Here is an 18,000-nt window from a genome sequence, read left to right as displayed (position 1 = left end):
CCCCGCTTTTCCTCCCAAATTTTGGGGGGGTGCGTCTTATAGTCTGAAACATATGGTGCATGTGTGAATTGTATGTTAGCATAGTAAAAGCAGTAAAGAGTTCAATATTGTGGTCAGGCTGATTAGGTTCAATCCCTTAGCTCTACCAATTTTTAGCTTAAAATTTCTAAGCCTTAATGTCCTCATCTGTAACATGGGAATGATGGTGATTATAGTGTTCACAGAGTTGTGAGGGTTAAATGACATCATTCATATAAAAGACTAACTTTGTAAGTATTCAATACATATTAGTTGTTATGATAAAATATTTGTACCCTAGTCAGTTGAGTATATATAATGTTAAGTACACCTTTAGAAGAGAACCCCCTGCATCTTTCAGTAAATAGCAGAAAAAAGACTAGGAGCACACACATGCCAGGTGGCCTTATGTTTTAGAATGCTCTGAGTATACTTCCTTGTGAATGTGTTTTTGTGGTCTAGAATTTAAAGTCACATACAGCTGGGTTTATTACTATTTGTGACTCACAAAAATGCAGTATATTTACTAATACTCCTGCTTGGAAGTATCACAAGTGTAGACAAGAAATATGTTCTAATGTAAGAATTTCCCTTCACTGGTACTTTCTTAAGCATGGCTCTTAAGAATACAAAAGTAGTTTCAGGATAATCTATCGGGCTCTCACTCTGTAACATTCAGGCTTGGAAAGGGCCTTATTGGCACATTATAGCAATTACAATGGCTTTCTTGGAGAAAAATCTCTGCATTGGTGCTAACCATAGAAGTGCATAGGGATCCAAGTCTTTAAAGCACTTAAAAGCAACGTTGAGGAGTATACTATACTTATTTTCCTTGCTGGGTGAAACTGTCCTGCTTTCAATCCTCCAAGCTAAATGCACAGTGGATGGTTGCCTGGGTGACAGCTCGTAAACTAAGCAGTGGCTTTGCAAGTAGCTGAAGGGTTTGTGCACACAGAACCAGCTTTAAATATATTTTAAAAGTACTTTGAGCTGTGCAACACTGGAAAATAATTGAAGATAAAAACCTCAATCTATGCTGCTTTTAAATGAATCCCTTGTTGAAGTATGGGTTGACAGCTGTCCCAGAAACCAGTGCCACAGTGAATTCGAATGATGTTGGCTGCTGTTTGGCTTGATGTTTCTTCAGCTGTGTACTAACTCCCTCGGTAAAACACACTATAGGTAAGCCAAATCTCCATTTTCATCATGTTTTAGGTAACACCGTATGTTGTAACTTTTTTCATCCCTAACGGGGGTCCCAGAGGAGAAATATCAGATAAACAGAGAAAACTGTGTTCTAATTTTAAATAATTGTATCCTTGGGGTTGTTATAACAAACTTTTTTGAGTTTTCCAATATTGAGACAATCCCTTCTTATCTTTTATGCAAATGCTGCTAAACCATAAGCTCAACTGGTAAATATAAGTATATAAAATTGCTTCCATTGAATTATACTAAGGGACAACCTTTTCTTATAATCACCAAAATCTGTGTTAACTTTACATGGTATAAACCTTCTTGTAACCATTCAGTATTGTATAGGGTCCAGCACAAATATGCTCCTTTTTTATTATATAAAAATCTTTTATTACAAAATAATAGGCATGCAATTCTGTAACATAACAATATACACTCAAGAATACCATATGACATTTTGGGTGAAATGTTCAAATTGCTGTCCATCTCATGTGAGACACTCACACACCCTACCAACCACACTCAGTGGTGTTACTTCTGCAGGACCCTGTATATATGTGTTCTTGGCCATATTTTCTCAAAAAAAAAAAAAAGGATTCCCATTGCTTTCAGTCTTAATTTCTTAAGATTCCAAATCAAACATACAGTGTAATCAAAAGATTTTGTTGTACAAATAGATCAACCATGCATACAATTAAACATAAAAGAGACTGGGCTTCAATAGATGCTAAACCAGAAATCAAAGAGATTTCTTTGATTGTAGAATGAAATATTATTGATTAAAAATCATTGATCAAAATAATTTTTAAAAAATACAATCTTTATTATATTTTCCCACTACCATTCAGTCCCCTGATATCCCCCTGCCACCAGCCATCAACACCTTGTTGTCCATATCCACGAGTCCTTTTTCCTTTTTGCTCCACCCCTCCTCCTGCTAACTGCCCCCACTCCCCACTAGCTGTCATCTGTTGTCCACCTGAGTGTGTCTCTGTCAAAACAATTTTAAAGGGAAAATGGAGGAGAGTTTTCTTATGAAAAAACTTAAAATGGAAATGCACAGACTGAAGATCACAAGAGGAAATGGAGCTCACTAACAAAAAGCACTGTGGGTTTGTCCGTGCTAACTGACAGAGGGAACTATACATGGGAATACTGCTATATGTCATCCTTGTCTTCCTCTAGCCCCTGCTGAATGTGAGAGGCAATAGACGATCAAATAATGAGCACATTGCCCAGTACTATGGTGACTGGGTTTAATGACATTTGGGCTGCAGTTTGGTTTTTATTTAGATGGTAGTTACTTGTAGAATGTTCTAATTTAAATGTTGCATTAAAAATGAAACTACATAAAGTCCAGCATAGGGAATATAGGCAATAATATTGTAATAACTATGCAGGGTATCAGAAGGGTACTAGACTTATCAGGATGATCACTCTGTATGCCATTGCCTAGTTGTTATTTGTTTATCTGTTGTTCAGCTTTATTGAAGAACAGGTTTTAATTATCCTTCATTTCTGAAAGTGTTTCTATTACGTACAATGATATAGCAAATATTGTTGCATTTTCAAAAATAAGTATATAAATCCAAGTCACAAAGCAATTTGCTGGGACAGATATGTATATTCGTTTTTAAATTTTCTATGGCCTGATTTCTAGTGTGTCTTCTCTCCTTCAGCTTGTAGCAAAGTTCCAAGTACACTGCACATTGAATGCCAACAATTAAAAAATGATAATGAAGGGACAGCAACCAAATATCTGCTTCTCTTAGAAAGAGCTTAAAGAAAACAGGCACTACTGGTTAGAGTGTGAATTGGTATAGCCATTCTGGAGAAAAATCTATCAGTATTTGGTGAAATTAAATACACTCAACCCACTCACCTCAGAGAAACATGTACCATGTGAAATAAGGCCTGAACAAAGATAGTTATCACAGTGTCGTTTGTAGAGTGGGAAGCTGGAGGTACTTAGATGTCCATCACCAAGGGAAGGGATAATAAAATAGTATGGTGGAAGCTCACGATACAGCTATTGGAAGCAAACAACCAGCTTCACTTCAGATAATTCCAGCTCGTACAGATAAGTACAAACCTAAAGTTTAAAAACAAATGTTAAGTTAAAAAATAAGTAACCAATATAATTTCTGCAAATTTAAAACACATGGAGAGACACACAATAGCACCATATGCATATATCTTATAAAGACATACACATATCAGCCTTGGCTGCTGTGGCTCAGCTGATTGAGCGCCAGCCTGTGAACCAAAGGGTCACTGGTTCGATTCCCTGTCAGGGCACATGCCTGAGTTGCAGGTCAAGTCCCCAGTTGGGGTGTGCGAGAGGCAACCACACATTGATGTTTCTCTCACAATGGATATTTCTCTCCCTCTCTTTCTCCTTCCCTTCCCTTCTCTCTGAAAATAAGTAAATAAAATATTCTTAAAAAGAGACATACACATATATGAGGATACCTACATTAGATTGGGTTCCTGTGAGGTAAAGGGGAGTGGAAGAGGGGATTAGAGCTAAAGGGGGAAAAATAAAATAAAACAAAAGGAAAGCCAGACACAGCCCAATATTACTAATAAGGAGCATGTTTAACCCAAACCTCCTCTACTGAGTGTCCAAACGAGGAAGTGAAAATAGGCCTATTTTACAAATGGTCCTTTAAATACTAGTTGTATTGAGGCTCTTGGGCGCTAGCACCCACATCTCTCCAGTGTGAGATCCCATGTTGCCAATGCCAGTGCCCGGTTTTCCTCATCTGTAAAATGTGGATGCTGATGCTACTGTTCTAATGGTTGTTGTTTGGAATTAGATAAAATACAGGTATTTAGAATATTTATGGCACGTAGTAAAGGCATTTAATAAATGTTGGGGTATTACTACTATTGTTATTATGTAACATCACTTTGAGTAAAGGTAGGAAAAGACTTGAGGAATTCTCTATTTCAGTTTATTCTCTATTAGAAATTTGTGGGGAATGTTAGTATTTATCCTAGGAAACTTAAATCAAAAGGAATAAGTGGTAATGATAAATGCAATTAGAAAATAACAGGAATTGCAAGAAAGATTGTGGATTGGATTCTGATCGCTAAGTCAGTGTCTGTAGAAGTTGTCTAATGAGAGAAATCACCTGATTGCTTCAGTGGGGAGGGAGAGAGAGCAGGGCTGGGAGGTGTGTCCTGGAGACAGTGAAAATGTCTGTGTTGCCAGGGGTTGGGGGAGGGGCGTCAAATAAGTGGCACAAAAAGGATTTTCAGGGCAGTGAAACTACTCTGTATGCTGCAGTAATGGTGGATACATGTTATGATACATTTGTCCAAGCCTAGAATGTACAAAACCAAAGAGTGAACCTCTGTAAATTCTGGACTTTAGATGACAATGCTGTGTCAATGTATATTCATGAGTTGTAACAGGTATACAGCTCTGGTGCTGAAAGTCGATAGTGGGGAGGCTGTATTTGGAGAGGTCAGGAGATATTTGGGAACTCTATGTTTTCCACTCAATTTTGTTGTGAAACTAAAACTTCTCCAAAATTAAAGCCTATTTTAAAAGAGTCCATTAGTCCTTTTAAAATTAAAACAAAAAGATGGGAGGGTCTCCATCTAGCCTTATTCCAGACCTACTAAATCCAGGGAATCTGAGAATCTTTATTTATAACAAGGGAGTAGGATAATACTATGCTCAGTCAAGTTTAGGAAACTGCACAAAGCTAAGGCCACATTCCTTTAAAATCCAAAGATACAAGATGCCCTACTTACACTCTGGCACCTCAGCTGTTATTATTCCGTAACAGCAAATGCCCACCTCCTCTGGCATCAGGTCTTCCCAGCTGCCCAACCCCATCCCCTTGGGCCCACCTTTCATTATCTATGGCCAATATGTCACAAATCCTCTTTAGCTTTATCTTCAAATTTTTGTTTCTGCCTTTCTATTCTATATCATAATGATCTTCCTAAAGTACCAATGCTCCTAAAAGGCACTACTCAGAACTCTCTATGGCTTTCCCAAACTCTTCAGAAGTAAAGTGTAAATTTCCCTGTGGTTCACTCTTTCCGCATTGACCCTGAATATCAGTCTTTGTCCATGCCTTTGCCCCAGTCATCACTGACCTTTCTCCTCCACTCTGGGTCTCCAGATATTATTGACACCTTTTTCTCCACACAGTGCTCCAGCCCATACGGCTGTGCCATTTCTCTGGCAGCTGTAAGATTCAGCATCTGTTGTTTGCTCTGACGATTACGTATTTTCTTTCTTGTATTTTGTATTAACTTAATATTTTATATTATGTTCTATTGTGACAGTCCATGAAAGATTGTGAAGGACAATAGTATCCTCTTAACCAAATGTGTGAATTTATCAAAGAGTACTGATTCTGGGGTGAAGTACATGTTCTCCTTGAGAAAAAAAGCTTCACATTGTCTAACCCATGAATTCCGAAGACATTTGTGTGTTTAGAACATTAAAGACCAATTCTACATATTTCTTAGCTTTTCTCCAAATGCCAGTTCATTGCAAATAAATTGCCCGTTCAACAAGATGGCATGTGACTGTGGTGTCAGAAGCTGAAATTGGAACATTGAGTCTTACAAAGGGTTTTTGTGCTGTTACCAACAGTAAAAAGCTCCATGGGGGAGGTAGTTTGGTGGGTTCAAAAATGCAATGTGAGAGATACTTTAATGATTTGGAATATTGAGATGGGATATTTAAAATGAGGACTTCCCTGAAAAATCTAGAATGCTGGCCACCATGCTCTTCAGTGACGCACACTGTGCTAGAATTAGGGGGTGTACAGAAATGGGAGGCATGGGCTGTCTCTGCTATTGAGGAGTTTGAAGTGTTGTCAGGAAGATCGGACTTACAAAAAGAAAACAATCATAAGGATTTTAATAACATCACTAAAGAAAATAAAATCCTACAAGAATTTTCACCAATAGAACAAGCCAACACTTTGTATATAGTATTTCAGATCATCACCAGCCATTTGAAAAGGGGAATATAACTTCCGGTTTTGATATGAGAAAATAAAGTTCAGAGACGTTGAGTGACATGCTCCAGGTTACACAGTTGGTAATCTGTGGAGGAGGGATCTGAACTAGAGTTCTGTCAGGCTCTAAAACTTGTGCTCTTTTTTCCATTCTGGTATGGATTCATCCTTTCTTCATCTGTACCTTCTGTACCTCAGCAGATCTTAAAAAGTGATAGTAAAATTATTACTGTCCCCAATTTAAAACACAGGCTGGAGCAAAAGTAGCTTTACAGCTGTGAGTACGTGAAACAGAGTGTATTCTTATATTACTATTTATTAATTATTGCCTTATTTTCCATACGAACAACGGTAAACCCACTTTATCTCACCCTGAATGTGTACTAATAACCAAGATTGGTGGGATTATGGGGTTTCTTCTTTTTCAAAATTGTCTTTAAAATTGTTATAATATTTTGCACACAAAAGAAGGAAACAGGGGAAATAAAGATAGACTTTGTTGCATTTGAATCACCCACTGCTTTGCAGTCTCTCATTTAATTAAATCATTTATATTTTTTCTTAAAAGTAATTATATGGAACAAGCAAGATGAATAAAAATAAACTCATCCATGATTTCCTGGAAGTAGTTTCAAGAGGTGATGTGGAACTCATCTGTGACCATATTGCTAAAGTCCATTCCATCCTCGGAAACCTTGACTTTCAGCATCCAGAGACGGGGAATACACCTCTCATTACTGCAGCAGAAGGAAATTTATCAGAGGTAACACATGGTGTCTGAGGGCCCATGAATGCTCTTCTAGCTCATTCTGAGATGATGTGTTTGAGAATAACATTACCACCACCTCCATGAAAAAATGTCTGAAGGCACAAAGCAGAGGGTAGAGGTGGGGATGGAGGGTGAGGGGCAACTGGAGGGAGAACTGAGAGCACCTAAATAATCTAGATAGTCGTTATGTTGATTTATTCCCCTACTCAGTCAACAGAATACTAGATTTCATGTTGGATACAAAGTTGGATCAAACACAGATGTCACCCTTGAGGAGTTTATGGTCTAGTGGGACAATATAATGAAGCCTGAGATTGTTCCTCCTTCCCACTCCCCACCCTCAGCCCCATCAGACCTGGGAATTTGTTCCCTGCTCTAACAAATGTATATAATCCTGAAAATAGGGCAAGAGGTGTAAATAAATAATCGTAAGACCTCAAAGAGCAGAGAATTGTCCTCTTTGTTCTAGCTATATATCCAGCTACTGTGTCTGACACATCTAGGTATTTAATAAATATGTATTATGTGGAAAAATGAATAAATAACCCATTTGGGTCTTATCAATCATTTATATCATCATGTGTGGGAACTTAGAAGATCCTTTTTAAGAATGCAGGTGAAAGTCATAACAATATGGGCACTTGGAATTGGGAACAGTCAGCAAGGAGGGAGCTATAAGTGGAATAGAAAAGGGCTTAGAATGGGAAACTAGAGTGAAAAAGACAAATTTCACTCACCTACACAGGTCAGTGCCTCTGTAAGTTCTTGGGAATATAAATGCAAATAGATCCTTAACCCCACCTGACCACCTCAATTAGCCTCTCTCTTGACTAATTCTTAGCTCGTTTTCTCTTTTGGTTCTTTTGTATTAGCACCTTTTAAACAAATTCTAAAATATTATTATATATGCTTACAAAACATGTATGCACAACTTACAGAAAAATGAGACTAACACGCTGTACCCGCCATTCAAACCAAAAATTAGACCCCATCCATGCCTCAAAAGCCCCTCCTGAATGTTCCTCCTGAATTGCATTATCTTGAATTTTGGGTTAATCATTTCCTTAGTTTTGCCACTTCTGCATATATTTCTAAATAATGCATTGTTTACTTTTCCAGTTTTGAACTTTATAAAAACAAACTTGCACTGAATGTGTTTCTCTGTAACCTGCTTCTTCTGTTCATAGTTTTGTTTTTGAGGCTGCCCACTTCAACCCAGTAGCTATGGTTTTTCATTTTTACTGCTGTTTAGTATTGTATCTTTGCCACAACTGAACTATCTTACTTTGATAGACAGGTGGGTGGCTTCCATATTTATGTTATTGCAAACAGTGATGCTATTTTCCATTAGCATTGAATATATTTAAATATCTCCCTTCTGATAACACATAAATAAACAAACACCTTCACTGACTCCCACATCCTCCTGCAGCCACTTTCGTTCCTCTTCCAGGCCTCTTCACCTGCAGACCTCTGTCAATAACTGTAGAAGATCTGAGATTTTACTCTACTTTCAAGCTAACATGTTAGCCTGGTACAATTTCTTGAACTCTTGGCATAAGAAACAAAACGGGGTCAGAAACAACAGCACTTGCCAGAGTATTATCAGTTTTATGTCAGTTCCTAATTCCCATGGATGATAGGAAGGGGACCAGATGACCCTACTTACAGGGGATTGGATCGCAGGAGAGGAACCTTAAATTAATGGAGGCCAGATCTTTCATAATGGGCATTAAGCAATCCTACTTTTTGCTCCAGAAGGAGATACTGTCTCTAAGGCTATTCACTATGGAAACTATAGTGAAACTATAGGAAACTATAGGAAACTATACAAACACTACACAAATAAGCTTGAAAAGAGATTCTGGGGCAAAGGCAGTCAGAGCTTCTGCTCACTAAACTTGTACAAATGTATGAGACCCAGAGACACTTGTCTCCTAAAAATATCTACCCTTCGTTTCTACATCGTCTTGGTTTCTGATGAATTTTCCCATGACTGCACCACTCTGTTAGTCACTCTGACTAATCTGATCAACAAGAGACTGGGACCAAATCCATCAGTTTGTCTCATATGACATTCAATTAAAGCTACTCTACAGGACTCCAAGCAGCAGAAAGAGGCTGTACTGTAGGCGGGCCTCAGGCATGCCATCAAGAGTTGTGGACCCCCCCCCAGCTTGAATAAACCCCATAAACCATCAAGATCTTACCCTAGAAAACCAGGTGGCTTTCTCCTTAAGTTTCTCTGTTGATCATCCCATTTGGTCTGAGGGCATAAATTCAGGTACAGTGGCATGTATTAGCCATTGCAAACTTCACCTTGGCCTCCAAGGAGGAAGTCTAGGGCAATTCTATCATGCATAAACAACCCTGGCCAATAACTTGACTGCTGATCTGAATGAGGTGGTGTTATTGATAACTTCAACTAAATTCAAGGACAAATTTTATCCTACTTTTTCTAATTGTATGCCTCCTGTCTTAGGGATAATTACTCACAGGGAGCTCACAAGTAACAAGCAACTATCCCTCTGTAAGTTCCCCCAGATAACCAATGGTGACTTCATTTTGGGGACAGCTCTGAAGCCATCTGAGGCTACATCATTTATTTGCTTAAAGAGTTGAAGGTCTCTTAGAACCACCCCTAAGGCATAAGTCACCATGTTTTCAGGAGAGATGGAAGCTAATGTCAGGTTTCCCCACAGTAAGTATTTTTCCCTTGGTAGGTGGGTGCTGGAGGTGGTGTTTACAGTTGTTGGGCCCCCCAAGTGGGACCTACATTAGTAGGGGGCGCAGGGTGACAGTGCCTCCATGCAGCCTCTCAGCTGGCTGGTCGGCTGAAGATTCCCAATTCAGTCTGATTAGTTGAGTCTGGTCCTAGATTCGGGAGGATTATCAGTACTGTTAGTTTGTGCCAATAGCCCCGTAGCATTCATTCACCCCCCAGAATGAGGGAGTGATGGCTACAGGAATGTGAGTGAGCAGTAATCTGGAGGTGTTGACAAGGGTTTTTTACATGGCAGGTGCAAGATCTGGGGCTGTCGGCCACTATTGTGAATAGACTTCTTGGTAAGGCTAAAGGAATTGGCAATGAATTCATGATTGGGCTATCTGGCAGACCCAGCAGTAAGTTAAATTTAACGTGTTTGTAACAGTTTTAGAGAGCCACACCTGGACATTTTTTTTCATGAGGGTGGTTCTGAAGGGCGAAGGTCATTAATGTCTCTCCCTCCCCTATACCCTATGGGGTCTAGGATGTTCTGCCTTTAAGTGCCAGGGTTGTTTCTCTCCTTCCACCAACACAAAGTCTATGTGTCCCATTTCAGTAGCTACAACTTCACCCCTACATCAGAAACATGGAATTTTTCATTTTGTGCCCAGTCTACCTTGGTGGCTGTGTTGCCATGTCTGATTATAATGGGTGCAGGCAGCAGTGGAGACAGTCTGGGTTGTGCGGGGTCAGTTGACAGTTTCATTCCAGTCTACCCATCAGAGAACAGACCTTTGCCATGGGTTTCTACATCAACTGACCTAGACAGTTTGTTTTTATAGTTCATGGCCTTAAAGAAAGGTGCCAGTCTGAAATTTTAATCTGCCAGTCTATAATTTTCCAGGTGTCAGACCACCAGCTAGCCATTGGCAGCTGGTCAAGAATCAGTAAAAATATAAGAAGGTTCGTCAAGGGGAGTAGAGGCCACAGCTATGAGAATGGCTTTCAGTTCTCCCCATTGAGTGGATCAACCATGTCCATTATCAGTTCTGTGTTGTTGACACACAGGCTGATCTGTTGCAACAGCCCAGTGCATGCCATCAGGTTTCAGCTTGACTTAACCACTAGGTGGCTCAAACCCACAGCCAGAAAAAAAATTCTGAGACATTATCTTCATCACCGACTGGATCTAAGGTTGTCAGCAGGAAGGGCTGAGCAGTAAGATAACTATTATCATTCCTCCATAACAAGAGTTATACATCTTACTATCCATATTCTAGAGGAACCAGCCAGAGTTCAAAGTTTGCCTGTTTTTTTACCATTTCAGTCATGAATTTTCTTACTGCCATCCTTAGTGAAGATATAAACCTCTGTAACTGTTGTATGAAAGGGAGTAAGTGGAATCTTCTGCCCACCCAGGACAATTGTGGCATTACTGTATTTTTAGGACTATAAGATGCACCGGACCATAAGACTCACCTAGGTTTTAGAGGAGGAAAATAGGGAAAAATTTGAAGCAAAAACGTGGTAAAATATTTAATAACCTGTGACCCCACTCTACTGACACATCCTCTGCACACCCCCCAGCAAGCCAGGTAAGCTACATTTGGACTGTAAGATGCACCCTCTTTTCCTCCCAGATTTTGAGGGTGAGTGTGTCTTATGGTAAAAAAAAATGCATTATTTGCTACAATGGCATGAATTTGAGGCTGACTGACAGATTGGTGAGGAAGATACAACCCACAGAAGAATTATCAAAAGCTAGGAACAGCTGTTTAGAACGAAATTCCTAATACACAGACTCCAACTACTATCCTGTTTAGTTTCTTAAACAGTCATGTGTAGTCAATAAAGTGGAGGACCTTTTATTGTCCAATATACAATATTGGTTAACATACAATTTGGTTAACATATTTGCTACCATTGCTCATGAACTTTCCTTAAATCCCATTAATTAGCCAATGAAGCCCTCACTCTTCCTCTGGCATTCCTGTTTCTCTCATCATCTTATCTTTTGCACAAATAATCAGTTGTGAAGCATCTGAGATTTTCCTTTTATGCAAGTTGTAAGTTAGCCTGCCATAGATTCAGAGTCTGGCAGAAGACACAAGACTCCTGGGTCAGAGAAAAATGACAGTTTATTAATCACAGTAGTAACAGCCAGCACTGGCTTCAGTTCCAGGAGCCCCAGTTTCCACAGGGTAACATGAAGAGGTGATACCTATACACCCAGTGGGTTGGATTATAAGAGAGGAAACCTGAACTTAGAAAACCTGGGTCTTTTATAATAGCCAGTAAGCAAGTCTTCCCAATGCTCCAGAGGGAGGCGCTATCTCTATTTTCCAACATTGTTCACTATACAACCATCTTTAAAAACAGTCTAGGACAAAGGCAGTCAGTGTTTCTGCTCACAAGACCTACAGAAACCAAATTTCTGGAGTTTCTGGAGAATTGTCTTTCAACAGCCCTTCTGAATAGTGTTCTGCTGGTCAATCCTCACTGCCTCAACTTTACCTTGCTGACATGACCTATAATGTCCCTGGTTGCTTGCAGCTTTTAGCAGAATGGAGCAGAAATTTTTTTTCTTTTCTTTTTTAGTACAATAACAAAATTTAATGCTGATATTCTTTCTTTTAAAAAAATAAAACAAGAGGTATTTTCTTTTATTATTAAGATGGTAATAAAAGATTATGAAAAGATCTCAAAAACAGATGAACATTTTTGAAAGGGACACTCAGTCTCACTTCCTACAGATTGGGATTGTTGATATGTTTTTAAAGTGTTTTTGTAATATTATGTACTTAAATATATGCAACAAAATGTACTACTTTAACCTTTTTTTAATTGTACAGCTCCATGACATTAAGTACATTTGTAGTGTTGTTTGACCATCACCACTGTCCATCTCCAAAACTTTTTATTCTTTCCAGGCTGAAACTTTATTCCCATTAAACATTAAGTCCCTATTACCCCTACCCCTGCCCCCCAGCAACCACCATTCTACTTTGTCCCTATGTATTTGACTATTTAGGTACTTTGTATGATAGGAGTTCATAGCATTTGTCCTTTTGTGTCTGGCTTATTTTACTTAGCATAATGTCTTTAAGATTCATCTATGTTGTATCAAATGTCAGAATTTCTTTTTTCCTTTTTGAAGGTTGGAAATATCCCTGTGTTTGGGGTGGGTACCACATTTTTATGTGTTCATCGTTTGGAGGACACTTGGTTTGTTTCCACCTTTTGCTTACTATGAATAATGCTCCTATGAACATTGGTATATACTTATCTGTTCAAGTCTGCTTTCAGGACTTTTGGGTATATGCTCAGAATTAGAATTGGTTAAGTATGGTAATTCTCTGTTTAATATTTTAAGGAACCACTATGGTGTTTGCCATAACACCTGTACCATTATTCATTCCAAGCAGCAATGCACAACTGTTTGTATTTCTCCATGTCCTTGCCAAAACCCAACCCAACCCTTCCCTTCCCTTCCCTTCCCTTCCCTTCCCTTCCCTTTCTAAAAAGTTAATTTTTATTGGATTTTCCCCATTACCTTTCATCGCCCCTATACCGTCTTCCACCTCCACCACTGCCCTCCCCCTATAATTGCCACTCTTGTTCATGCCCATGAGTCCTTTTTCTTTTTTGCTAATCCCTCTACCTCCCAAACTCCTTTCCTTTTGCCTATATTTTAATCACTTTGTTACCTTTTTTGTCTGTTTTTGAGTTGTAGGGGTTCTTTATATATTTTGGCTATTAATCCCTTATCAGATACATTATATGAAATATTTTCTCTAATACTGCGCATTGCCTTTTCACTCTCTTTTTTCCTTTTTTTCCATTTTATATGTGTGTGTATTCTTTATATTTTTGCCCCACCACTCCCCTCACCCCAGCTATCTCCACCTCCCACCCCTTTGTCTTTGTCCATGTATCCTTTATACATGTTCCTTGACAACTCTCCCCCAATTCCCCCCATTATTTCCTCCACCCTCCCCTCTTGTTACTGTCAGTTTGTTCTTTATTTCAATGTCTCTGGTTATATTTTGCTTACTTGCTTGTCTTGTTGATTAGGTTCCACTTGTAGGTGAGATCATACGGTATTTGTGTTTCACTGCCTGGCTTATTTCACTTAGCATAATGCTCTCCAGATACATCCATGCTGTTGCAAAGGGTAGGAATTCCTTTTTTCTTTTTGCTGCATAGTATTCTATTGTGTAAAAGTACCATAGCTTTTTGATCCATTCATTTGCTGATAGGCACTTACGTTTCTTCTAACACTTGGCTATTGCAAATTGTGCTGCTATGAACATTGAGGTGCATAGATTCTTTTGAATTGGTGTTTCAGGATTCTTAGCATATGATTCCAGCTGTGGAATTGCCAGGTCAAAAGGCAGATCCATTTTTAGTTTTCTGAGGAAATTGCATACTGTTTTCCACAGTGGCTGCACCAGTCTGCATTCCTACCAATGGTGTACTAGGGTTCCCTTTTCTATACAGCCTCACCAGCAATTGTTTGTTGATTAGTTTATGATGGTCATTCTGACCAGTATGAAGTGGTATCTCATTGTGGTTTTAATCTGCATCTCTCTGATGGCTAATGATGCTGTGCATGCTTTCATATGTCTGTGGTCCCTGTGTATGTTCTTCTTGGAGAAGTGTCTGTTCATGTCCTTTGCCCATTTTTTAATTGGATTGTTTGTCTTCCTGGAGTGGAGTCATGTGAGCTCTTTATATATTTTGGAGATCAAACCCTTATGCGAGGTATCATTGGTAAATATATATTCTCATATGGTTGGTTCCCTTTTCATTTTGCTGATGTTTTCTTTAGATGTGCAGACGGTTTTTATTTTGATAAAGTCCCATTTGTTTATTCTTTCCTTTATGTCACTTACTCTAGGGGATGTATTGGTGAAAATATTGCTTGTGGAATACCTGAGATTTTCCTGCCTGTTTCCCTCTAGGACTTTTATGGTGTCTCAACTTATACACAAGTCTTTTATCTATCTTGACTTTGTTTTTGTGTATGGTGTAAGTTGCTGGCCAAGTTTCATTTTTTTGCATATAGGCTAATCTATATGCAAAAAATCTCCCAACACTATTTGTTAAAGAAGTTATATTTACTCCATTTTATGCTTTTGCCCCGCTTTGTCAACTATTAATTGACCATACAGACTTGAGTTTATTTCTGGGCTCTCTGTTCTTTAAAAGGTTTTTATTTATTTATTTATTGAGAAGGGAAGGGAGGGAGAGAGGGAGAGAAACATCGATGTGTGGCTGCCTCTCGCACACCACCACTCCCGCCAACTTGGGACCTGGCCAGCAAACTCGACATGCTCCCTGACCAGGAATCTGACTGGTGACCCCTTGCTTTGCAGGCTGGCACTCAATCTGCTGAGCCACACCAGCCAGGGCTGAGCTCTCTATTCTGTTCCATTGATCTATGTGTCTGTTCTTATGCCAGTACCAGACCATTTTGATTACTACGGCATTATAATATACTTTGATATCAGGTATTGTGATCCTTCCTACTTTGTTCTTCTTTCTCAATATTGCTGCAGCTCTTTGGGGTCATTTATGGTTTCATATAAATTTTTGAAATGTTTGTTCTATATCTGTGAAATATATCATTGGTATTTTAATAGGGATTGCATTGAATCTATTCATTGCTTTGAGTAGTATGGACATTTTGATGATGTTAATTCTTCCAATCAATGAGCATGGTATATGCTTCCACTGGTTTATGTCTTCCTTAATTTCTTTCTTGAGTGACGTGTAGTTTTCTGAGTATAGGTCTCTAACCTCCGTGGCTAAGTTTATTGCTAGGTACTTTATTTTTCTTCTTGCTACAGCAAATGGAATTTTTTTCTTAATTTCTGTTTCTCATATTTCATTGTTAGTGTACAAAAATGCCTTTGGTTTTTGAATATTGACTTTGTATCTTGCTGTTTTGCCAAATTCACCTATTAGGTCAAATAGTTTTTTGGTGGAGTCTATAGGATTTTCTATGTACACTAGCATGTCATTTGCAAACAATGACAGTTTTACTTCCTCCTTTCCAATTTTGATGCCTTTTATTTCTTTTTCTTGTCTGATTGCTGTGGCTAGGACTTCCAATACTATTTGAATAGAAGTGGTGAAAGTGGACATCTTTGCCTTGTTCCTGATCTTAGCAGGAAAGCTTTTAGTTTTTGCCCATTGAGTATGATGTTGGCTGTAGGTTTCTCATATACAGCCTTTATTATGTTGAGGTATGCTCCTACTCCCACTCTGCTGAGTGTTTTTATCATAAATGGGTGCTGTACCTTATCAAATTCTTTTTCCACATCTATTGATATGTTCATATGATTTTTGTCTTTGCTTTTGTTTATGTGATGTATTATGTTTATTGATTTGTAAATATTGTACCACCCTTGCATCCCTGGGACGAATCCCACTTTGTCATGGTGTATGATCTTTTTAATGTATTGCTGGATGCAGTTTGCCAATATTTTGTTGAGGATTTTAGTGTCTATATTCACCAGTGATATTGGCCTGTAATTGTGTTTCTCTGTTGTGTCTTTATGTGGTTTTGGGATTAGGATGATACTGGCTTCATAAAAACAGTTTGGGAATCTTTTCTCTTCTTGGATTTTTTGGAGTAGTTTGTGAAGGATAGGGGTTAGCTCTTCCTTAAGTGTTTTGTGAAATTCTCCTGTGCAGCCATCTGGTCCAGGGCTTTTGTGTGCTGGTTTTTTGTTTTTTTTTATTACTACTTCAATTTCACCAGCTGTTACCAGTCTGTTTAGGCTTTCTTCTTCTTCATTCAGTTTTGGAAGATTATATGTTTCTAGAAATTTGTCCATTTAATCCAGGTCTTCAAATTCCTTGGCATAGAGTTGTTCATAGTAATTTCTTACAATCCTTTGTATCTTTGTGGTATCAGTTGTAATCTCTCCTCTTTCATTTCTGATTGTGTTTATTTGGGTCTTCTCTCTTTTTTCTTGATTAGTCTGCTTAAAGGTTTGTCAGTTTTGTTTATCTTTTAAAAAAAGCAGCTCCTGGATTTATTGATCCTCAGAATTGTTCTTTTAGCCTCTATTTCTTTTAATTCTGCTCTGATCTGGGCTACTTCCTTCCTTCTACTTGCTCTGGACTATTTGTTGTTATTCCTCCATTTCTTGTAGGTGTAGGGTTAGCTTGTTTATTTGAAATGTTTTTTAGGTAGGCCTGTATCACTGTGAACTTCCCTCTCAGGACTGCCTTTGCTGTGTCCAATAGGTTTGAACTGTTTTGAGCTCATTTTCATTTGTTTCCAGAAACTTTTTGACTTCTTCTTTGATCTCAGTATTAACCCACTCATTGTTTAATAGCATGCTATTCAATCTCCATGAATTTGAAAGTTTTTGAGTTTTTTACTTCAGGTTGGTTTCCAGTTTTGGGCCCTTGTAGTCTGAGAAAATACTTGATATGATTTCATTTTCCTTAAATTTGTTGAGGCTTGTTTGTGTCCTATCATGTGGTCTGTCTTTGAATATGTTCCATGTGCATTTGAAAAGAATGTGTATTTTGCTTCTTTGGGATGAAAGGTTCTATATATACCAGTTCATTCCATTTGATGCTGCAATATCCTTGTTGATATTTTGCTTGGAAGATCTATCCATTTTTGACAATGGGGTGATAAAATTCTCTAGCATAAGTGTGTTGCTGTCTATGCCTTTTTTAAGGCAAATCCCCCAAGATTTTCCTTATATATTTGGGTGCTCCTATGTTGGGTGCATATATATTTACAATATTTTTGCCTTCTTAATGGATTCTTTCCTTGAGTATTATGAAGTGTACTTCTGTGTCTCTTTTTATGGTCTTTATTTTGAAGTCTATTTTGTCTGATACAAGTATTGCTACCCCAGCTTTTTTCCCTGACCATTTGCTTACAATATTTTTTCCATCCCTTGACTTTCAGTCTGTGTAGGAATTTTGTTCTGGAGGGGGTCTCTTGTAGGCAGCATATTTTTAGGGTCATGGTTTTTTATTCATTCAGATACCTTATGTCTTTTGATTGGAACATTTAATCCATTTACATGGAAGGTTATTATTGATAGGTACTTATTCATTACCATTTTACTCCTTTCATACCTGTGTTCGTCTTTCTCTCACTCTTTTTCTTCTTTTTCTTCAAGCAGTCCATGTAGCATATCTTGCAGTGTTGGTTTGGTAGAGGTGTATTCTTTCAGCTTTCTTTTGTCTTGGAAACTCCGTATTTTGCCTTCCATTTTAACTGAGAACTTTGGTGGATAGAGTGGTCTTGGTTGCAGCCCTTTGCTTTTCATCACTTGGAA

General features: G+C 38.4%; 1 protein-coding gene across 1 annotated transcript in view; it reads left to right on the top strand.

Moving 5' to 3' along the window:
- The first annotated feature begins 917 nt into the window (after positions 1-917).
- MAP3K19 (mitogen-activated protein kinase kinase kinase 19) overlaps positions 918-18,000 on the top strand; it is a 78,616-nt gene continuing 61,533 nt past the window's right edge. Inside the window, exons 1-2 of the mRNA XM_028508668.2 lie at positions 918-1,200; positions 6,775-6,969. Of these exons, the coding sequence (XP_028364469.1) occupies positions 6,796-6,969 (174 nt within the window). The 5' untranslated portion in view covers positions 918-1,200; positions 6,775-6,795. The remainder of the gene's footprint in view (positions 1,201-6,774; positions 6,970-18,000) is intronic.

Source organism: Phyllostomus discolor, chromosome 4 (assembly GCF_004126475.2).
Source record: "Phyllostomus discolor isolate MPI-MPIP mPhyDis1 chromosome 4, mPhyDis1.pri.v3, whole genome shotgun sequence".
NCBI classification, from domain to species: domain Eukaryota; kingdom Metazoa; phylum Chordata; class Mammalia; order Chiroptera; family Phyllostomidae; genus Phyllostomus; species Phyllostomus discolor.
Note: the sequence above shows the minus strand (reverse complement) of the source record. Positions and strands in the feature narration are given on the sequence as shown.